Source organism: Larimichthys crocea, chromosome XIII (assembly GCF_000972845.2).
Source record: "Larimichthys crocea isolate SSNF chromosome XIII, L_crocea_2.0, whole genome shotgun sequence".
Taxonomy (NCBI): domain Eukaryota; kingdom Metazoa; phylum Chordata; class Actinopteri; family Sciaenidae; genus Larimichthys; species Larimichthys crocea.
Window position 1 is genome coordinate 15,416,362 of NC_040023.1, and position 22,598 is coordinate 15,438,959.

At 43.3% G+C, this 22,598-nt stretch overlaps 3 protein-coding genes across 7 annotated transcripts in view; 1 reads left to right on the forward strand and 2 right to left on the reverse strand.

The window, feature by feature from the left end:
- Positions 1 to 24: 24 nt before the first annotated feature.
- khdc4 (KH domain containing 4, pre-mRNA splicing factor) lies at positions 25 to 9,139 on the forward strand. 3 transcript variants are annotated; one of them, XR_003463557.1, is made up of 14 exons: positions 25 to 180; positions 619 to 802; positions 1,969 to 2,097; positions 2,200 to 2,279; positions 2,383 to 2,435; positions 2,529 to 2,704; positions 4,621 to 4,832; positions 4,941 to 5,001; positions 5,500 to 5,560; positions 5,961 to 6,247; positions 6,398 to 6,541; positions 7,092 to 7,173; positions 7,270 to 7,355; positions 8,313 to 8,372. XR_003463557.1 is itself a non-coding variant. In XM_010732822.3 (14 exons), exons 1-14 carry the CDS (start codon positions 152 to 154, stop codon positions 8,540 to 8,542), a joined length of 1,842 nt encoding a protein of 613 aa, XP_010731124.1. In that variant the 5' UTR covers positions 25 to 151; the 3' UTR covers positions 8,543 to 9,139. The 3 variants fall into 3 exon arrangements, 2 of the variants coding, with proteins under 2 accessions (XP_010731124.1, XP_010731125.1); XM_010732822.3 differs by having other exon boundaries at positions 7,064 to 7,173; positions 8,313 to 9,139; XM_010732823.3 differs by lacking the exon at positions 8,313 to 8,372 and having other exon boundaries at positions 7,270 to 7,412.
- LOC104920536 (NADH dehydrogenase [ubiquinone] flavoprotein 1, mitochondrial) lies at positions 8,635 to 14,209 on the reverse strand. The gene is made up of 10 exons (XM_010732821.3): positions 13,952 to 14,209; positions 12,446 to 12,528; positions 12,193 to 12,363; positions 11,908 to 12,091; positions 11,639 to 11,828; positions 11,294 to 11,506; positions 11,035 to 11,201; positions 10,856 to 10,937; positions 9,729 to 9,874; positions 8,635 to 9,587 (listed from the first exon to the last, which is right to left on the reverse strand). The coding sequence occupies exons 1-10, from the start codon at positions 14,036 to 14,038 to the stop codon at positions 9,492 to 9,494; spliced, it is 1,419 nt and encodes a 472-aa protein (XP_010731123.2). The 5' UTR covers positions 14,039 to 14,209; the 3' UTR covers positions 8,635 to 9,491.
- Positions 14,210 to 15,170: 961 nt separating this feature from the next.
- zbtb7b (zinc finger and BTB domain containing 7B) overlaps positions 15,171 to 22,598 on the reverse strand; it is a 19,718-nt gene continuing 12,290 nt past the window's right edge. For 2 of the 3 annotated variants that reach the window (XM_019253943.2, XM_027286997.1), the window contains exons 3-4: positions 18,415 to 19,487; positions 15,171 to 18,304 (exon numbers count right to left, since the gene is read on the reverse strand). In XM_019253943.2, coding sequence (XP_019109488.1) covers positions 17,686 to 18,304; positions 18,415 to 19,481 — 1,686 coding nt within the window. In that variant the 5' untranslated portion in view covers positions 19,482 to 19,487 and the 3' untranslated portion in view covers positions 15,171 to 17,685. Of the gene's footprint in view, positions 18,305 to 18,414; positions 19,488 to 20,996; positions 21,271 to 22,598 lie in introns of those variants that run through there. The other variant, XM_010732824.3, reaches the window with a different exon arrangement.

Below are 22,598 nucleotides of genomic sequence, written 5' to 3' on the forward strand. Positions count from 1 at the left end.
ATTAACCGGAGGCGGAAACTGTGAGGCACGTAACAGTGTAGGCTAGCGACTGTGGCTAGCAGCCAACATCTCCTACTGTATTGACTGTGCAGGAGCCAAGGGAGGGTTTTTTTTGCATTTGAGGGGAGATTTTTCGTTTGACAGGATATTGATGTCATTTTGTGGCACACAAAACGGCGGGTGAGTGTGTGAAAACGGGCTGTGTTTGTGTTTTTACTGTGGCTTTCGCCCCCGCCGTCCAGATGCTTCCAGTTAGCTGGCTGGCTAGCGGTAGTTTATGTAATCATGGCGGAGCGTTGTCGCACTGCTTCGTGTTAGTTAGCCTTTAATCAGTCATTTTAAAAGATTGTATGCTGGTTTATAGTGTGCCTGCACTTGTGTCTGCACGACTGACCATAATAAGCTAAACATCATGAGAGAGGGAAGAGGAATAATCCAGAGTTTGACTTCTTCTCGGTCATAACATCAACAATAGTCACCCACAGATGTTGCAAAGGTAGTTTGGGTTAACGTTACACCAACAAAATCAAAGTCCAACTCAGTCCGGTTCCCCCTTTTCTCCCCCACAGCTTGTGTTTTATCTCCCTGTCATGTGTTTTTCTTTCTGTCTTTTCTCAGCCGCCGCAGCAAATGGGACCAGCCCGGCCCCGGCTCGGGCTCTGGTGGGATGGGGGAGGCTGAGGCTGCACCCACCGGGGCTCTGGATGCTGCAGCTGCTGTGGCTGCCAAGATTAATGCCATGTTGGTAGCCAAGGGCAAACTCAAACCCTCACAGATAGGAACCCCGGGACCACCTGATAAGGTAATGAGGAGCAAAACATCATACGCCTGGTCAGTCTCTAATGAAGACATCTTCGGTTCATCATAGTGTATTATAAGATAGACTTTATTGATCCCACATTGGAGAAATGTACTTGTTACAGCAGCTCACAATACATAAGGAGGATGATAAAATACTCATAACTGCTCATACTCATAAATAAATAGAGGGCGTCCTTGTAACTCAGTTGGTAGAGTCTTTCTGGCCTATGATCCACAGACATTTCCTTTGTTGTGTATCGTCCCCCCGCCCCTCTCTCTCCTTTGCGCTCCTGTCCGCTCTCACAAGTTGAAAGCCGTCCAGAGTCACCAGCGAGTGAGTTCATTCAGCCATTCTCTGTGATGCCACACACTCGATACTTGAACAACATTAACTTCAAACTTGTGTGTACTGGACACGCGCTGTACCTTGATTGTTCCCCATTTTTGTAAGTCGCTTTGGATAAAAGCGTCAGCTAAATGGCCAAATGTAACTTTACTGATCCCTCAGTAGGGATGTTTACACATATACACACCTTGTCTATGGCACCTCTCCAGCTACCAGTCAGTGCTCAGAGTAACATTCAAGTCAGCGGCTGCAGAACCAGAAACAACTTTGTAGGCAAACGTTAGCAATTTGGAGGTCAGTGGAGGTCAATGAGCAGTGTAACGTGCCCACAAGTGATAAAAGATTTTATCTATGTTGCCTACCTCTGCATTATACTATCAGAGTTCACATTGACTGAAGCTTTATCAAGTCATCATCATGGTGAAAACCACAGGACCTGTTTTCACACGGGTATGTCACAGCATCTCTGCAGTTATAGAGACGGATGTGTAGTTGATATTTATCACACTGGGATGTATGGTGATGATTGAAACTGAAGCTAACTAAGTGTTTCTTATAACTGGTACAGCCCGTGTGCCATGAAACACTTAATGAGTTTTCTCTCTCTTAAGAGTCGTCTTTATGATGTGGCACACACAAAGCTATCTTTGTACTCATCTTGTTATTCATACAAAAGCAGATAAACTCTTGCCACATATTGTTTACCGCAAACTTGCTGCCATGACATTTTGACACTATTAAACACTAGATATAAGTAGTCTCTTGCCCGAATTCATTTGGAGTGACACATCTCTCTCATATCTCTCTCACCCCTCTCTCAGGTTGTAGGTGTTGGGAAGCCTCCAGTGCCAACGAAGGCCAAGGATGACTTGGTCGTAGCTGAGGTTGAGATCAATGACGTCCCGATCACCTGTCGGAACCTCCTTACACGCGGACAAACACAAGATGAGGTCAGTAGCAATGCTGACAATCATATCTTTTAAAAAAAGTTAATTACGAGCTCTGTGGAGTGTTTATTGATATGCACTCTGCCTCACCTGGTTTACGCGCAGATCAGTAAAGTGAGCGGTGCTGCGGTTTCAACCAGAGGCCGTTACATGACAGCAGAAGAGAAGGGCAAAGCGTTACCAGGGTAAGTTCTCTTACCTCTCATTTCAGTAACTGATCATAAAAAGGAGTTGACTTGCTGTTTGATTCCGTTATAGCAACACAACACTTCTGCTCTTTCCACACAGGGATCGACCCCTGTATCTGCACGTTCAAGGACAGACTAGAGAGCTTGTTGACAGTTAGTACTTCATATTTATGTTCATATAGTCATAAATATATGTCTTCGTATGTCATGTAATTCAACTGATGTTTTCTTTCCCGCGCTCTTCAGGGGCAGTTAATAGAATCAAGGAGATTATCACCAACGGTGTGGTGAAGGCTGCAACCGCCTCGTCATCTTCATCCTTCTCCCCCAGTGGGGCCACAGTCACAATTTACCAGCAGCACAACCCACCTCCTCCCTCACTGCCCCCCATGACCCACCACAAACCACACTTTCAGTCTGGGGTAAGACAGCTTCCTTTTGTCTTTTTACACCTCGTGAACTAACATGACATGTCTTTGCATCAAAGTAAGTCTGCATTCAGACAGAATCCAGCGCTGTGGATTTGTAGATTTGAGTGGGGGTAGTGTTTGTTTGTTTTTTAGCTGCGTGGGTGTGGGCCGCAGGGGTGTCTGCCAAATAGCGGTGGAGAAGAACCTGATCCAATTACTTAATTTTGGAAAAACTCAGTGAGAGGTCACCAATCAGACAATCACACTGGTCTAACCAGCCACAGTCAGCCTGAAATGTCTATGTCCAGGTGGATACATGGACTAATCTCTTGACACTCTACCTGTTGTGTTCTGGCTTTGTTTATACACTTCTACATCTGTGCCTGGCTCACAACTTGCACTGCAAAATAGAGACATGAAGAAGTTTCCTTTGGTTTGTGTCCAGTGGTTTAAGAGAGAGGCAGAGAGCGAATATTGTTTGAGAGACATAGACAATCGGTGAAATAAAAAGTTGTTTCCAGATTGTTTTACACACCCCCAGCAACCCCCATCACCCCCACGCACCACCAGACAACCCTGTGGCGGTTCACCACAGCACCTGATGCTGTCTGAATGTGGCCTATGACTGGTCCTTATTCATAGTGCATCCCCCAAAAGCAAACTATAAATGAAATTGTACCGAAACATATTACCCAAAATTAAATGAACAGAGCGCAGGTGTCGTACTGGTTCACAGTCTAACTATAAACGGTACTATAACTTTCTGATCCTCTTTGAACTGCTGTGGCTTTTTCCTGTAACTTGTTTGACTCTTTAGCAGTGCACCGAAACTGAAAGTGAAACTTGAGTTTTGTGTGAAGTCTAAAAATATTTTCATTTCATTATGAAACTTGAGGTAAGTAATGGTTATTACTCCAGTGAGGTAACGTTAGCTTTCATGCATCCATCATGTTTTTTTCAGGATAGTTGTGTTACTTTGTGACACGTCACTCAAAAGTTTCTTGAACTCTTTGCATACAATTTGTTCTTTTAACATCATCAACACAACAGATGATGATCTCTTTCAAGGGCGTAGCTCTTCACCTCATCCTGCAGGCATTTGATTTTCATTTTGCTTATCTGCTCTCTGCTGTTTCTTGCTCCCTTTACTCTGGACCGCAGCAGCTGCACCCAGAAAATTCTTGCACAGACTGCTGCTGTAGAGAGTTCCTGCAACGGTATCACAGCTCTCCAAAAGTGAAGCTGAATCACCCCTGGTAGCTCGCTATTAGTTTACAAAGCGCTTGATTTAATATGCAGCAGAGTTGTTCGTGAGCGGAGCAGGCATTTTAAACATCACTATCAGTCGATCATGCTCATTGAATTGTGGGGAACCAAAAATTGTGATTACAAATCATGTTTGATTAATTGTGCAGCATTACATTATTATCAATCATATCCAATTCCTAAATCAGGTTTTAGTTTGACCGTTTTTACCTTACTTCCATGTACCTGTTCATGTCTGGCTGAACTTAATAATAACACATACGTTGCAGTTTTTAAACTCAAACTATGATTTTAAAGCTGGGAACCCTCAGACAACCTGGATGATGCATGACCTTGCATTACCAAGCAACACTACAGTAATGTGAATACAAAAGAGACTTGGTGGCCACTGTGATGGATTACCATGTTTCAACTCTCTGTGTCACTATATAATATGTATTTGCCTGGAAGAAAGAAGATGCACATTCATCAATCTAAGTCTATTTTAGGATTTGTATTGGGGCTCATATAAAACAGATGATTTGTGGTAAATGGACATAGATTTGTAGAAATCAATGTGGTCCTTATGACAGCAAAAATCAATTGTTATCTGGCAGGTGGATGGTTGTAACTGTCTACGGTAATCTAGTTAAATTTATGTGTTTGTTGTCTTTCCTTTTCAGATGCATTATGTTCAAGACAAAGTCTTTGTGGGCTTGGAGCATGCTATCCCGGGGTTTGTGGTTAAAGAGCGGGTCGAGGGCCCCGGCTGTTCGTACCTGCAGCACATCCAGGCCGAGACAGGAGCCAAAGTCTTTCTCAGAGGAAAAGGATCAGGCTGTTTAGAGCCTGCCTCTGGACGAGAGGCCTTTGAACCCATGTATATCTACATCAGGTGGGTGTCGTCTTGTGGATTAAGAAAGATTAAGAACCTTTGCTTGTCAGAGATGATTCCTGCTTGTGCAACTACTCAACTAACTCAATCTGCTCTCTCTCTCTCTAGTCATCCTAAACCAGAAGGGCTTGCAGCAGCAAAAACCTTGTGCGAGAACTTGCTTCAGACAGTGAGTAATTTCCTGTTACTATGAAATGATAAACCACAGTACTTTATCCAGGTCTGTGCTTTTCCATTCCAACGGTAATTGACACTACATTGTAAGCTTATACAGTTACAAGTGCACATGTTCCCACTCTGAAAGCTTTATTTTTGAACAGTTGTCATAGACTGCTATTGTTAACTTGTTGGAGGAAGAGCTGGATTGCTGACCACCATCATCTGACCACGTGCAGAGCGTAGTTATGGCAACTGTGTGGAAATTTTGGCACAGGTCTAAAGCAAATGGCTGAGGGATGTACTTTTAATTAATTTGTCAGTTTGAGGCTCAAAGAGAGTATGTGCTTCCACCGGAACACGTTAAATGATATAAAATAATTTGTATTGAGAGGTATATACAATATTTCTGTCCATAAAACAGTGATATCTGTTTTTATTGTATAATAGTAAATTTACATGTTTTATTTCCTTCAACCACAAACCTTACATACAACGTTTCTGTCTCCAGGTCCATGCAGAGTATTCTCGCTTCCTTAATCAAATGAGCACAATGATGCCAACACAACAAGGTAAAATACAGTTTATTGTCTCACTGTGATTTAGATGAATCACATGTACCGAAACTCCACCGGGCACATCATTATCACGTCACGGCCACAGCACTATTTTGGTCTGTCCTCTACGTGACTTCAAACCCCACCAGGGGCGTTTCAGAAGCAGAGTTTTGTTTACTTTGCCACCTCATGGCCACTTGCTCAGATTTGGTCATTTTCCTTGGTGTATGTGTTTTTAAATATGCGGGGATGCTACATAGTTCATTTGTTTCGCTACTGGCAGTTTGTATGGGGTGTTTTATTTTGTATTTTGGGGTTTGAAACGTTTACCAGAACAGCCACGTATAGCTCTGATGGCCTCTGATGTATGTGATTGTAGGAGTCACTGAAAAAGATTTATGTTTCCCTCTTCCAGGCTTTGCACAGCCTCCAGTGGTGAACGGGATGCCTCCACAGCCTGCTTACTACCCACCTGCTGGATACCAGCCCGGCTACCCCATGCCTGTACCACCACCACAGCCGCAACCTGTACCTCCACCTTACACTGTCCCACCTCCTATACCTCCCGCAACACCTGCAGGACTGCCTCCTCAGTATCCCCTCCCACCCGCACACGCCCCTGCTCCTGCCCCCGCACCTGTTCCAGCTCCAGCTCCAGCTCTTGCCCCTGCGCCTGCTCCTGTTCCAGGCACCATGCCACAGGTAGGACCGAGCCATCAAACCTTCCATTTTATATAATAAATGAGGTAAATCATATTGGTCCCTACTGTCAAGCAATATTTGGACAATGACTAAACCACATTTTCAAAGCAGAAATACTCACTATATGTTTTTTTTTTTTATTCTCTGCAGACACTTCCCCCCGTACCCTTTCCTCCATCAGCTGCAGCGCCACCCAAAGCTCTACCTTCCGCCGCCCCATCTAACCCACCACAGAAAAGACGCTTCACAGAGGAGGTCCCAGACGAGAGGAATAGCGGCCTACTTGGCTACCAGGTGATAAATGGCTCTTCCACCTTTCCTCATTCTCTACTGTCTTTTAATTTGTCACCTTCTTTTCTTTTCTCCACCTCGTGGCCACTTGGATGTGTACGCCTTTCCCTGAGAGTGTGTGTGTGCGTGCGTGAGTGTGAGTGTGTGCGTGTGTGTGTGTGCGTGTGTGTGTGTGTCATCACTTAGTTTTACCAGCCAACTTTATGGAATCTCGGACTAACATATCATCCTTCCTTTCTTCATTGTTTTGCGTACATTAATTAAGATAGCATGGCTTGCTGTTTCCTCTTGTTCACTTACAGTTTACCTGTGTCTTTCTACTGGTAATGTGGAGTTTCAGACAAAGGTAGTATTAATACTAACAAACCGAAATCATCTTTTATACTGACTGAGGAGAAAAAAAAGTGTCAGACTTGTGGTAAGCTATTCAGAGTGCTGGTATAGTTATTAGTCATATTAGAGTGTCAGGGCAGGGTTTAGTCGAGGATGTCTGCTAATCAGGCCTGTGTGTTTTTCTGCTCATAGCATGGACCCATTCATATGACTAATTTAGGTGCAGGCTTCCCAGTGGGCAGCCCGGACACTACTGGACCCCCACCGCCGAGTTCCTCTGGCCCACCGAGTGAGAGGGACAGGTACAAAGAGTTTTGTTTAAAGTTTGTCAATGGAAAATTAGCAGTGTTCAAGCATCAGTAGGTGGTTAACCAACCATTTCTCTTTGTGTTCTGCAGTAGGCAGCTAATGCCTCCACCTCCGTTGCCTGTGAATGTAGTGAGACCGAAGATGGAGGAGAGAAGGGCACTGCAAGGCGCCGTGGGTAAGGGCGTTATCCTGTGGATTGACAAAATCCCTGCCCAAATCCAAATCCACAGTTCCTGACTGTGGACTGTGCCCCCGCCCCTGTAAGCTCAGCCTGGAACAATTCACAGCCTTAATGTCGAGCTGCACAGAGTAAAATCTAAATCCTCTCCCAGACCACTAGACTGTGTCTCAATTTCAGTGGTTTTACTTGAGATTGTTACATAAAGCCCCAGCAGATGTATCAAGACACAGTTTACCGTTTATTTCTTTGGATTTGAGTAATGAAGCCGGTTTTCCACAGCAGATTAGATAAACGCAGCGTTACACACACTCAGACTGGCCCTTATGCTTCTTACGATTCTTCCGGGATTCTGCTGCTGTGACTAGATATCTCCAGATAGTGAGCTGGAGCTATGACTTGACACCTTTTTTGTGCATTATTCAGTCCTTTTTTGTAAAGAAGTCTGATAAGTCGAGTCCATCTTACCGTCCCGTTCTGATGACTTCATCAGTCTGGGGTTTCTGTAAATTGTTTTGCTTTCCTCACTAACGAGAATCTCTCCTGTTTTTGTGTTTTTCTCTTTTTCTCTGTGTTTTTCTTCTCTTCCATGTATCTCTGGGGTGGTGCTGGATTCTGATTGGGGGTGGGGCACGACGCGTTCCTGTGACGCCGTCCTTCAACTCGATTGGACGGCCCTAACACTGTCGCTCCCCACCAACCAATGGCTGCTTTCAAATGGCTGCCCCCCTCCTCTACTCTGCTGACAAACTATTATTGAAATCTATTAACTATTTGTTTCTCCCAAAATGTGTTTGGAATCATTAACTTGCACTTGTCTTATTTGAAACATGTTTCTGCTGTTGTTTTTTGCTGTTTTTGTTCTCTCCCCCAATATTTCTCTCCCTCCCTCCCTCTCTCCTCCAAATGTGCCACCTCTTTCCCTTTTCGGTGTGATTCCCTTTCTTCTTTCAGAGCCTGCAGTGAAGAGATTGAAAACTGGTTTGGTAGCATACACCGGCGACTCCTCTGATGAAGAGGAGGACCACTCAACCTCCAAAGCCTCAGGGCTAGGTAACCCTGGGGCAGTTCCCCCTACCTCCACCTCCTCAGGCTGGACACAGGGCTATCGCTGCCCTCCTCCACCACCTCCTCGTGCTAAAACACAGGCACAGCCGTCTATGCCTTTCTGGATGGCACCCTGAAGCAGGAAAAAAAAAATCTAAACTCCCTCAGTGCTTTGTGCCGAGTCTTACAGGATGTTCACCCAAACTGAGCCTGTCTTTTTCCATCACTCATCACCTGCTCATCACATGGATGACTCTTAACACCTACATGTTGGTTGCAGCATTATTTTTAGTACTTGGGTCCAAATAGACATACTAATGTTTTGGAAAACTCCTGTTTGTTTCTTTTGGTGCACGCATTATAGTTTGAAGATGAACATTTGCAGGACTGATATTCCAAACTATATTGTGAATTTATAGAAGGTCAGATGAGCGATAATCTGCGTCCGTTTTATTTGGAATGGAATAAGAACACATGCCAGGTGAAGTGTTTGAATATAGTGTCTTTGTAAAAACATCACAAAGCAATGATGTTGTAAATCACTGACATTTTTCATTTTATCCCTTGTACAGCTTCTGACTTTGTCACCACCTTCCCTTTTTCACTGTCCATGTCAGTGACACCATCCTTTTCTATTCTGGTCTTTTTGTATAGATCATGTTGGACTAATATGTCATAAACATATTACATTTATTTCATGCTTCTATGAAATAAATAAACTTAATTTATTGCTGTGTTTGAGCTTGTGATTCTTTGTAATGCATATATTTCTAAGTCTTCTGCAATGCTTGGCAAACAGATCATCACAAACCAAACTGGTTACCTCTGCTAGTTAGCTGTCAGCAGTTATCTTTGCCATAGTAGATAGTAGATTAAGTGATCAACCTGCTGCAGAATTGATATTACAAAAATAGACCTCTTGTGAAAAGCCTTGAATAAACATGTTCCCTTCTTCTTTCTTTCCTTCTTCTAATAAATGTCACATAGAAAAGCTATGTTTAATGAAAGTAATATACACAAAGCAGTATAGCAAGATGAGCTATTAGCTGCTAACTGAGCTGAAATGCTGAAAGGGACGTTGCAATTTCAGATCATCTCAATCTCTGGCTCTCTCGCGGGGTTTTTCTTGTTATACTGAGCGATGCGGCTCTCCATGATTGGCCGGAAATGTCGAATCAGTCCCTAAAGATGAGAAGAAAAAAAAATAATCTTGTTAAGATGTAAATTAGTTCTTGTTTGAACTTGTAACCCCTGTCAGTGTTTCATTAACAGATTAATTTGTTGTGCAGGTTAAAAAAAAATAAAACAATCCAAAGCTGTCACCTGCACAGGCCAGGCAGCTCCGTCGCCCAGTGCACAGATGGTGTGTCCCTCTATCTGCTTGCTTAGCTCCCAGATCATGTCAATTTCTGAAACTGCGGCTTCTCCTCGAACAAACCTCCACATCATTTTATCCATCCAGTCAACTCCTGAGAGAAAAATGAATACAACAAAAAACATATGCAGTAAAAAAAACAGAGCTCCTCTGGCAAATCCCCACATGAAGGGAATTAATGAATATTTTTCCTCTGAGAGTTTAAGTGCATTTTTAATACTTCAAAAATTCAGTGCAGTATTTTTTTTACATCACAGTGTAGTATGATGTAGTTTCTTGTACCTAAATATAAGATTTGAATACTTCTCCCACCACTTGCACATATAATTTGTAGTAATATGTGGGTACTTAAATCTTAAGGGAGTTCTGGTTTCAGTGTGCAGCCACTTTAATTTTATACATGATGATTTTTTGGTATCCAGCACGATCTCACTGAGGTTTTGTGGAAGTACACTTAACTATTATAGCCTATTAGAGAGAAGGCCACAGAGTTTAGCAACAGTGTTGGTTGTAAAGCAGTGGTGTAGTGCAGGGTATACCTACTTATTTTTCAGTCAGCGTTGCATATGCCAAACCCCTCTGATGATAATTTAGTGGTGTTCTGCAAGCTGATTTTTGCGATGGTGAAAACATGACATAGTCCAATTTTCATGAGTGGATGGAGTAAGGAATACTTCATTCAAAATGCGGAACTATGTAGTCATCTAACTCGTTTATGGGTCAGTATTTACGGCAAAAGCTGCACCTCTTCTGTGGCTGATGTTAATTTCATAATGATCCTTACTCCTTGAAATCAAGCAGCAGAAGTTAGGTGACAATGTGCAAATACTACTAGGAGCTAAATATGTGAGTATTCTTACTTCTATCCATTTTCTATAACCAGGGTCACGGATACACCCAGGACATGTCGCCGGTTTATCACGGGTATTCTTACATGGCACTGTATATAACACAGTAGGTTTATCATTTGCTTAATGGGCAACTTAAAAAAAAACTTTGAGGCATACATTAAGAGTATTCCCACTTCAAAGAGTGAGGTGATGCATAGTATTAAATACAATCTGCAGTTCTTTACCCTCTCTGCAGGGGGTGCACTGGCCACAGCTCTCATGTTTATAGAACTCAACCAAACGTGCGATGGCTCGGATCACATCAGTCTGGAGGAAAAATACAATTCTCATATTATCTTTCCAGACTGATTGGCACTGAAGTTGCAGTGTGTTTTGTCATAAACATTATTCAGGAAACTGTTACCGATTTATCCATAACTATGACGGCAGCGGTTCCCAGTGCAGTCTCTGCACGGACCAGGTCATCAAAATCCATCAAAACCTCATCGCACACATGGCGAGGGATGATGGGAGTGGAGGACCCTCCCGGGATCACTCCTAATAGATTGTCCCAGCCGCCCCTCACTCCTCCTGCACCAATCACACAAGAGCAGAGAGGAAGACATGTCAGCATCTCAGAGAGTAAACCAACATCAACACAGAGGTGGACTGTAAACACACACCTGCGTGTCTCTCTATTAACTCCCTCAGAGGAATAGACATCTCTTCCTCCACCGTGCACGGCGTGTTCACGTGACCGGAGATGTTGAACAGCTTCGTGCCAGAGTTCCTCTCCCTCCCAAAGCTGGCGAACCAAGCTCCGCCTCGACGACAGATCTGAGGCGCCACAGCAACTGTCTCCACGTTGGCAACTGTTGTCGGGCATCCAAACACCCCTTAAGAGAGAGAGAGAGAAAAACAGTGAATAACCACCCAAGGCCTGTAATTACAACATAAGCCTATTTTGCAGTTTCTTAAACCATAATTAACCCCCAGTAAGAAACCGGACGTAGGAGTTTTTATCTCACCTATGTCTGCAGGGAATGGTGGCTTGAGTCGGGGTTTCCCTTGTTTGCCTTCGAGGGACTCGATGAGGGCCGTCTCCTCCCCGCAGATGTACGCTCCAGCTCCCCGTGCCACAAACACATCGAAATCATACCCTGAGCCACAAGCGTTCTTCCCTATCAGCCCGGCTTTGTAGGCCTCATTGATTGCCACCTGTTTGAAGAGACGACACATAGTATAAAACACACAGCATCTATAGATCGACAGACCATCTATGCATGCCTCTGTATACCTGTAGATTTGATGACTCATTGTAAAACTCTCCTCTGATGTAGATGTAGGCAGCACGGGCACCCATGGCTCTCCCAGCAACCAGGCACCCTTCGATTAGCTTGTGGGGGTCATGGCGCATTATCTCACGGTCTTTACACGTCCCTGGCTCACCCTCATCTGCATTCACCACCAGATATTTAGGTCTAAAACACAGGAAAGAAGGAAACACACAATACACTGATACATCACCAGAGTGTCATTCCTGGTGTGAACAGTGATGTTTGATTGTTTCTCTTGTTCCTACCTGCCATCACTGGGTTTGTTCATGAAGCTCCACTTCATGCCGGTGGGGAAGCCCGCTCCTCCTCTGCCTCGAAGCCCTGAGATTTTCACCTCATTTAGGATCCAGTCTGATCCCTTCAGTATGATCTCCTTGGTCTTATACCAGTCTCCTCGTTTGAGTGAACCCTTGAGTCTGGTAGGAAGAAGTATTTCTACTGAGTTTCGGGTCATGAGATGCTGCAACAGTTTGTTGTTTTTGTCTTGTATGTTTTTACCTCCAGTCATGTCGCCCATATAAGTTGGTGAATATCCGGTCTTGGTCACTCAGAGGGCCAAATTTAGTCTTTTTTGGCTTCACCTGGAGAAAAGTGTAATTGACAGTGGGCCATGTACAATAATACTACTGCAAAAATGGATGCAGGAAATTTAGAGCTGCTATCAGTTTAGAGCTGCAACTAACAATTATTTTCATTTTCAAATCATCTATTGATTATGTTTTTAATCGATTATTTTAATCTATAAAATGTCAGACAACAGTGAAAAGTCAACCACAAGAAATATGTAACGCTTTACGGCACGTCACACACCACCAACTGTTTTGCTTATTTTGTTAAAACTGGATCAAATTTAATTTTCTCTCTGTGATTAATAAGGTTTCCTGATGGACCGTAGTTGCTGTTAGCTAATGGGCGAATGTGGATGGGGAGGAGAGCTGGTGTCGTGCCAGAACCGGAGCTGGGCAAGTGGACAATGTAACCGAGCCTCATCAGCCTATGTGGACATAATTACAGAGCTGAACAGGACATTGTATTGAGTGTGACCGAGCAAGAATCCACTGGACAAGAGAAAATATGGGATTAACTTTTTAGTTAGTGGTGAGAGCTTTGTGAACTAAAACCACTGACAGTATAAAGAATGGACAGCGTAAGCGTGACGTCACCTCTAGGTTTCCGGAGAGCTGTTTTGAAACTCAAAATCTGTGGCTCTGCCCACCACCATGTTGGTAGTCCTGCCTCTTCTCAGCTAATCTAAAATCTACAAACTAATGGATCATTGGTGGACCCGAGGTAGGCTGAATGACACCTGGTTGGTCAAACAAGCCGTATGTAACGGCATCCACCTGTCAATCAAAGCAGCCATGCTGTTAATTATGCATAACTTCAAGCCTTAATATAATTTAAACCAAAACTGTTTTTGTACCAGGCTGTAAATATGTTTATTTCTGCTGTGAAGTTGGACATTTTAATATAGGGGGCTTATGGAGACTGACTTGTTCCGTAGCCAACCTCAAGTGGACATTTGAGGAACTGCAGTTTTTGGCACTTCTGCATATAGGCTTCACTTCACAGCGATGGAGGTTGCCACTTGAATGAAAGGCTATTTTTAATCACTGAAGTCTTTGATCATAAGTAATAAAATCAGAACAAATTGACTTGTACAACTGTCCATATTTATTTTCTGAAACTGGGAGTTAATTTGGCAAGTGGGACTCAAACAGCATATTGGTACATCTAATAGTTTTATTTTGCAAAATAATTAAATTATGTCAAAGCCCACAATGCATTTTAAAATATATAATTAAAAACAGATAATTAATGAATATCACGTGTATCTCTTTCTTCTTGAAAAATGTACTTCTGTCAATAATCTGTAAAGTTTGACTAAATACTTCGTTACTTGCTACGTGCCAAAACACATGAAAACACATTAAGTCTACATGAAAGTAAGCATGTAGGCCAGCATGTATGTGATGCTGAGTAGTGCAGTGTGAACAGGCCTACCTGCGGCTGTGCTGCTGCAGTGCTGTAGGTCAGACGCGGAGCGATCTGACGCTCCACAGCTCCCCACAGCATCCGCCGAGCCAGCATCCTGCAGGGGCCCAGAGACAAGCACCTTCAGGCCGGTTTAAAATCTGGAGATGCTCCTCCTAGCCTCCGTTTGACTTCTCATACAGTCTAATCGATTTGTGAAACCTCTGCTGTTAAAGTGTGGGCCTGTCTGTTCGGCTTAATTAAACTAAGAGGATTAACAAAGCACGTCACATCCTATCCCAGCTTCCCATGCGGCACCCGACAGGTACCCTATGCACGTGCGCACACACAATTAATTGGTGAGTATCAGGTTGTCAGAGGCACTATCATTAACAGACTTTGTGCATGACTTAGAGGGATATGAATGGATTATTCATGTGAAAATAACCAGAAATAGTCCCTGGTAGGCCTTTTTCCAAGCAGACATTTTATGTTGTAAGTTCAAGTGTCATATTATGACAGTGAACCAGTATGAACATTACCAGCACACTGAAACTGAATCAGGATTTAGGAGTCACGCCTGTGCTCAAAATGTCTTCCGCGAAGAAAGGCCCATGTTTCCATTAATGATAAGCCTCTTAAATTACACGCAAGAAATCAAGAAATACTGGCTTTAATTTTCAGGAAGTGATAGTGGGAAATCCCATCTCCCCAAACTATACAAGGAAGTGAGCAGTCCAGGGAATCAAAGGGTATTTTAAGGTAGAAATTTGTATTTTCCAGAGAATTTCTTAACTACTTTCAATGAAAACTGACATTTCATCTGCTTTAAATAGTCATATTGTCACCAGGTTATTAAAAGAGCCTGACTGATTTACTGGGCTGATATTATTAAATACAGTATCATCCTCTGAATAACAAGATAATAACAAGAAATGTTGGGACAGAAATGCCACAGGTGTGTTTAAGGTATTTTAAAAACTTGATTACATAGTTTGTCCACCAGAGAGCATAGCTTAGTTTTCTTTCGGAAAATTTTCCACTCTGTACATGTCGTCTATGATGACTGAGTCCTAGAGTTTCTTATGTTTCATGTTTTAAATGAATAATGTTCATGTATGTTCTTGCTGGACGTTTTAAGTCGTTCAAATGTGGACATCAGCCTCAAATAACCAGTCTAGATCTAGTTTCTAAAGCCCTTTAAAGAGTTGTGTTTGTAACATGAATCAATAACCAAAACACAAAACAGCAAGCTTAGAGATCTTTATTTATTTTCTTTACATTAACTTAAACAAATTATGGGGAAATGAATTCATATCTCTGAGAAGGTTCCACTAAAACTGAAAGACAAAAATGTATCCCTGATAGCGGGGTCTCTATTCAGACCGGACCCCGTGTCCCTTCACCGAAGCCAAGAAAACAAACAGCTCACATAGAAACACACACTTCACAGCTGGCATCAGTTAACCCTCATTCATTCACAAAGCTCTGACTGGGAACACCAACACCCTTCATGAACAGGACCAACTGCCATACTGACAATCCAGCAGGACTGGTTCTCGTAAGGCCAGTAGTTTACTTTCACCACTATTATCTCCCTCTCTCCTTATTTTCATTTCACGATAGGTTTCATTCGTTTACTTACTCAAACGTCAAATGATACAAAATCTACAAAATCACTTGTTTTGAAACCACTGGCCTTACACTTGCATGAGGAGTGTCAATCGCCCTACAGCACCAAACGATTTCTTCCCATTTTGTATTTTGTATAATCACTTAGTGCATTGCTCAAGGTTTCCTGAGAATAGTTGCAGCACAAAAAAAAAAAAAAAATCTAAGGCAACTTCATCCCAATATATATTATATTGACTATAACTCTGTACATTATGCAGGAGGAAGAGTATTCAACGTATGTGGGTTTTAAAGAAGTATAGTCAATTTCAATCACAATCTTAAATCATACCGAGTGAGTTAATGGACTAGATATTGAAGGTCAGACAAAAAGGCTTGAAGCTCTCAAATATATAGTGCAAATAAACTGGAAATTAAAAAAAAAAAAAAAGATTTACTACACAACAAGGAGTGGATAGTGCACACAAGGCCAGACCAGTGTGACTGCTACACCAGGCTCTGACTACAAGGGTTTCAAGAGGATTGGAAATAAAAAGACAACCGCTGTCACTTACAGCCATTAATGATTGCATTGCACCCTGCAAAAAGGCCTAAATGCACTGGTCGAGGGAAAGCATGACGAAGCTAAAAAGGTTTTTGGTCGAAGATAGATTAACTCAAAAGATAATGGCCCCTTTAGACACAGCGGTGGCTGATCTATAAGAACTGCCATGCAATAACATGTGATACAGTACTATACATGTTGAATTACCAACAAAGAAGCATGCTGAAAATGTCAAACAGCAAAGTTTGTTTTCCAGTTACATTGAAGGTTTTAAACCCCCCGACTACTTCTTTGCTCTGTTCCCTTCTCTCAACCCCAGAGGATGGAATGTGCCTGTATTATTGCAGTACCTGATGGGGTTAAATGTGCAAAGAATGCATTTGAGGAAGAATCGCCAAAAAGAAGACACGCAGCCCATTTTTAAAAAAAGAAGGCGTTTAGGTATATGGAGATGTTGAGCCAAAATCTTAAGCGCAAAGCAGCTGCTTGTAAGATTTAGACGAGAAGTGGACTGTGAGCTTTTGCCCCCACCCAGGATTTGGTCTCACAAAAAAAAGAGTTTCAGCAGAAGAGTCATAATAAATAACAATAAATAAATACGTACAGAAAATAGAGGCAAGATTTGCCCCTTTTCTTTGTTTTTTTTTTTTTCTCAAACAAGGAACCCAAACGAGTGCATTGGAAGACTGAAATCCACAGCCTTTGGGAAAGAAGCATCGTCTTCAACATAATCAACATCAACTCATTGACCCAGACTTTGTCTCTTTTGGTCAGGCATTTAAACACAGAGCTCTGCGGCTCTGAAACACTCAAATATGGAAGCAGATTCTTTCTCATGGCTATCAAAACAGTTGGGAAGAATCCTCTCTTCAAACCCAACATTGGCTACAATTCACCTGTCTCCTCTCCTGTTAACTTAAGATTTAAGAGAACAGTTCAACTAAAATCTTTGGTTTAAGCACCAAAGCAAAGCAAATATTCGACTACAAACAAGAAAAGAACATTATTGCTTACAATGTACAGAACAACGTGGATTAATTAAGACTGCATTTCCACTGATAACCACCAGGGGACAGTGGCCATTCTTTGTGATCTAGGTGATATGACTTCTGAATTGCACCTGAATCAATACATTTATATTGTAACTAAAATATACATCTTAAAATATCCCTATATGTTGCAGCTCTGGATTTTAGTTTGCATAGTGAAAAGCATCCCGGTAACCACACACTCAACACACACACACGCACACACACGCACTTCCAGCTAGAAAAATCAAATCAAACAGCTCAAACCTGAAATACATAAAAATAAAGAGCAAACAAGAAATAATAGTTAAAAGACAAAATTAAATCAAATGCCAAGAGCCAGAAGACAAACATTTAAAATATCTCAGAAAACCCGTTTTCCATTTTTTTCCTTTTTTATCATTTAGTTGTTTCTGTTTTTTAAGTGCTCTCTATATGGGAGCAGCAGGTCATTAGTCCAGCCACCTGAGTGAGATTTTTTATTTTTTTTTACTGTGGATGCTTTACCACACAGACACACACTTGTATACATACACACACACTCTCTCTCTTTTTATTCACTATTCCTCTTCTTCCACGTCCTCTTCTCCAATTTCTTCCTCTACTTCATCTGCCCATCGATCACGTTGCGAAGCCGGAGAGTGGGTTCCTCCTGGATCTTCTCCCTCTGCCTCCCTGCCCCCTCGCAGCTCCAGACCTCGTAGAAAGAGCTCAGGGTAGGCCAGCCTGCGAGACCCAAGATGAGCAAAAGCCTGAAGGGCGAGAGATCGCTCCCTCTCGACATCAGCTGGGTACATCAGCGGGCCGGTCGCACTCCCAACATCCAGCAAGGCGTGAGGGAGGAACGCAGAGGAGTGGGCCTGTAAAGACATAGCCTCCAGCGGGTTGGACTGCTCCATCCCACTTCCATCCCCTCTCCCATCCTCCCCATGCTCGGGCCCCCGTCTGGGCCGGCGTGTACGCAACTCCAGGCAGCTGTGTCCCTTGCGGTGACGCTGGAGGTGGTCCTCTCGGGCAAAGGCCTTGTGGCAGAGTGGACACTCGAAGGGCCTCGCCCCGCTGTGGAGGGACAGGTGGTTTTTGAGGTCGTATGAGTGGAGAAACCGGGCAGAACAGTGTGGGCAGGGGTAGGGGCGCTCGCCTGTGTGTTTCCTCATGTGGATCTTCAACTTATCATTCCTGAAGAAAAGAAGAACGAAGATGCAGAAAAATTAGCAATGCATGATTAAAAAATTCAAACAGGCCACAATACATCAAATCATTTTCATTTTCATGAGAAGTTACTGTACCGGGTGAAACGGACTCCACAGGCCGAGCACTGGAAGGGCTTCTCCCCAGTGTGTGTCCTCATGTGCCGGGGCAGTTTTCCTGCTCCATGGATGATCTTCTGACAAACAGGGCACTGCTGGGGTGTCTGAGACTTCCTCTTCCTCCCACCTGCCCCTGCTGATGCCGCCACCCCTTGATTAGCTACAGAGGTAGGTATGGAGGTGCTTCCCATCAGCATACTATCGTCGCCAAAACCCTCCAAGTCGTCATCTTCTGACAGCTTATCATTCAAGGGCGGGACAGGAGGTGGATGGGCTATACGAGGGCGCTCATGGAGCCAGTGAAGGAGCCCTCCGTTAAGTGTGGCTCCTCTCCCTGGCTCTCTGATCGCCTTGGGATCTCCGTTCTGCCCAGATTTGTGGTGAAGCTCATCTTGTTCTGGACTGGGTGGCTGGGTTGAAGGCAGGGAACGGAAGCTGTCGGATGCAGGTGAAGGGTGTGAGACGGGAGAAGCAGATGGGGGGTTCAAAGCAGAGGAGTTGATGTGATGCGACCCAACTTTTTTCACCCTCAGTTTGTCTGTTTTTCTTCGGGACCCTTTCATTATCCTGCTCTCCTGCGCAATCCTCTCAGTAGCTATGTGTTGGGCTCTCTGCTCCTCTGCTGTCTCCCCCTCTGCCTCCGCTGTCTCCCCCAGGATGTCTCTGCACGCGTCAGCCACACATTGGATGCCCAGAAGCTGAGCCCCTCGCAGCACATCTCTCATCCCAGAGCTTGGGATGGTCAGGGTGGCAGTGTAGGCAAACTCCAGCAGGGCGTCCAGGGCGTCGGGCGCCACGCAGTCCAGCTGACACACGCTGAAACCACCTCCACCCTCACCGCCTCCCTCCTCTGCCCCGAACAGCTGGCGGAAGTAGAGACTGACGGCAGCCATGACAGAGCGGTGGGTCGGGTAGCGCGCCCCGCGGGATGTCAGAGTGAGGTCACACAGGAGTCCTGCCCTCCTCTGGTTATTCAAGTGGGACAAGAGCTCATTGCTGTGCTCCGGGAAGGGGATCCCAATCAGACCATCCTCTCCTGGAGACATCGCCACCTACGTGAACGAAGAGGAAAATCAGGTAAGTGGAAGGACTGACCTAGTTTTATACTTAAAATAAATAAATTTTCTGTGAATTTTTAAACATCGAAAGAGAAACATGTATACATTATAAACCACCTACAAGTTCCTTAAATCTCCTGAAGTGTGACTGACACAAGGAGTTTATTTCACATGAAGGACAATTTAAACCAGGCTTAGCAACTCTCCCCCATCTCCTCCCTTCCCCACCCCCCTGGACTCTCTATCTCCAGATTACTAAATCAGGAGGTGGCGATTTTGTCCGGTGAGATGGGGGGTTGGGGGCATCAGAGGACGAATGCGATTGAGATGACAGAGCCAGCAGGAGACACAAAATATAACAGCAAGGAGAAGAAGAAATAATCATTAGAGCAGAGAGAGGGAGAGAGATAAAACCAAATGGTCGATAACAGTGACACGGAAAGGATACAGGATTATGCAACGTACTGTAGGCTCTGTAACAGTAGGCACTAGGTTAATTCCCGTGTGAAACCTTTATAGCATTAGCCGTTTGATTAAAATACCTGGAGAAGAAAGAGAAGGACTAATGGAGGAGAGAGAGAGAGAAGAAGAAAGAAACACAAGCAAGGGAGAGGAAGTGACGGACTAGAGTGGGTGAACGGGGGGAGTACCAGTGAAAGAATGAGGAAGGAAAAAACAAAGAAGTATTACAACCTTAACAAAGACTAGTATAAAAGTACGTCACTCACAAACTTGATGTGCAACATATACACTACAGTCAGTAACTAGATTTCATTGATCTCTTTGTGTCTTTTGGACCTACTAAAGATCTTTACTAGTAACTATAACCTCTCACAGGTAAAACGTCGTAATGCAAGCCAAGTAAGGCCAATAACTTTCTTTATTTCTCTTTGAGAGATATAATGAGGCCTGTCGGTAATAAGACCCAACAACTCCCTTCTTTGGCTCCCTAAGCTCGCACCTCACCCTGTCCACACTATACCTGCTCAACAATATCTTTAACACACCTGAGCAGACCAGATTTTCCACAAACAACTCACCCTCTTGATTCCCCCTCCCTGCCCTTCATCTCCCTCCCATAGCAACTGGCAGCCCCCTGGCCATCCAATAACAGTGTTCACCCAGTGCCCAGAGGGCTATGCACAACGACGGTACATCCACCTGACTAACCTGCTCCAAAACACACCCTATTAAATACACAGGCAAACGAGCACACACACACACACACACACACATAATACAAATGCACACATACACACATTGTGTGCCAATCTGTGGTTCCCCCCACCCACTATTGTTATATTTAACCTGTTAAGTAACGATCTTGGCACCAGCGTAACGTGTATGAATGTACTCCACCCATTCAACAAAAAAAGGAAAAGTACAGCCAATTAAATACTTCAGAACATGCCAGCACTTTTTTTTTATATCCCATCGCTCCAATCAATATCAAACCTCCCAAAAGTCTCTCATCACACACATCGTCTCAAATGTTAATCCTACCTTTCCCGTCTTTATAGGCATGGGCACAGTCAGCTGGAGGCGAGGCAGCGTGTGTCTCGTGGCATCCATCTTTTTGCTCTTTTACAACTCTTCTCTCAAGCTTCCTCTCCGTCTTTGAAAATCACTTTCTCCCCCCCCCCTTTCTATTTCCTTCAACCCTCAGATGTGTAACTTAAAGTTCTGATCTCGCCCTCAGAAGTCGGGGTTAAGCGTTCATCCTTGGGGATGTGTACCTCTTTCGCACAGTCTGTCACTTACTCTCCTTCCTGTTGTATCAAAAGAGGGTGCAAGTGACGAAGGCAGATTCAGAGATACCCCTCCCCCAAGTCGCCTACGCGCCCCCTCTCTCCAAAAACCAACGGCCCATTTTCCGAACACTTTCCGATAAACACGATGTCCTCGGCATCCTCTCCTTGTTCAGAGGAACAGGTAGATGGAGTATAGTGTATCTAAGGTTATGACTGTGGATGATGTGGAACAAATAACCTTCATATTTAAACCGCACATATTAATTGAACTGGTATGGCAGGAAGGAAATCAGCGCATTTAACCAAACCACCTCAGAAATACCTTTTTTGTGTGTCAGCTAACTCAGTGTCAAAAATCGTGAAAGAAATCATATTGGGGCGATGAGTCATATTACACTCAAAAACAAACATTCAGGTAGGTACAATATGAGAGTTAAACCATATTACAACGTACCACAAAGACAAACCGGTGCAAAAAGCTCTTCCTTTGAAACTTACACGTACTAAATGCCACTTATTGCTCATCATAAAATAAAACAACTGCCTTTATAGCACATATTCACAGATTTTATATCAGAACTATCTCCTCAACTTGAAGCAACAAGGACGGCGTGTAGTCGCTGATACAAGTGAGGAAGTTAAGGGGCACATTTGCTTTTTCCCTTTGCACACACATTTTTTAAATTTTACATCACACTAGGAGGAACTACTTTCATAATTATTATTATTATTTAATTATTATTTATTGCATTTCTTATAATAGCCTTACGTGATTGTAACCTGAATATCTTTTCGCTGTTGGGCTGGATGAGACAAAACATTTGAGAACCCTTTTCACTATTTTATGGCCAAATGTTTAATCAACAAAATAGTATGTAGATTAATCTTTAATTAGTTGCTTTCATACATCGTACACAGATATATAATAACATGCTAGAAAAAAACATCATGGCGGGGAAAGAAAATCCCAGAGGAAACTCACCACCTAAGCCTCTGTAGGACAAAGTGTAAATGCATCCCTTGACCTTGCTTGTGTACAGTTTGTCTCATTGTAAGTCGACACAACAGGCGTATATTTCATGTTTAAGGGATCACCATTAAAAGTATTCATTGTTAAGCGCATCCACAGGAAAGTAGGATTGTTCCTAATAATTATTATGAGCACAAATACACAATATTTCACGATTTGTCCAGTTTCTGAAACGTTGTCGATAAGCGAAAAGTCACAAAAACACAAACTCTTGAACAAAGCAGTTGCACAAAAGCGAGAGACACAAAGGGGTTTTAGGAGGAGTGCACAACAACGCACGTTAAATTTCCGGCGCAGGGGAGAAGAAAAAAAAAAAAAAAAAAA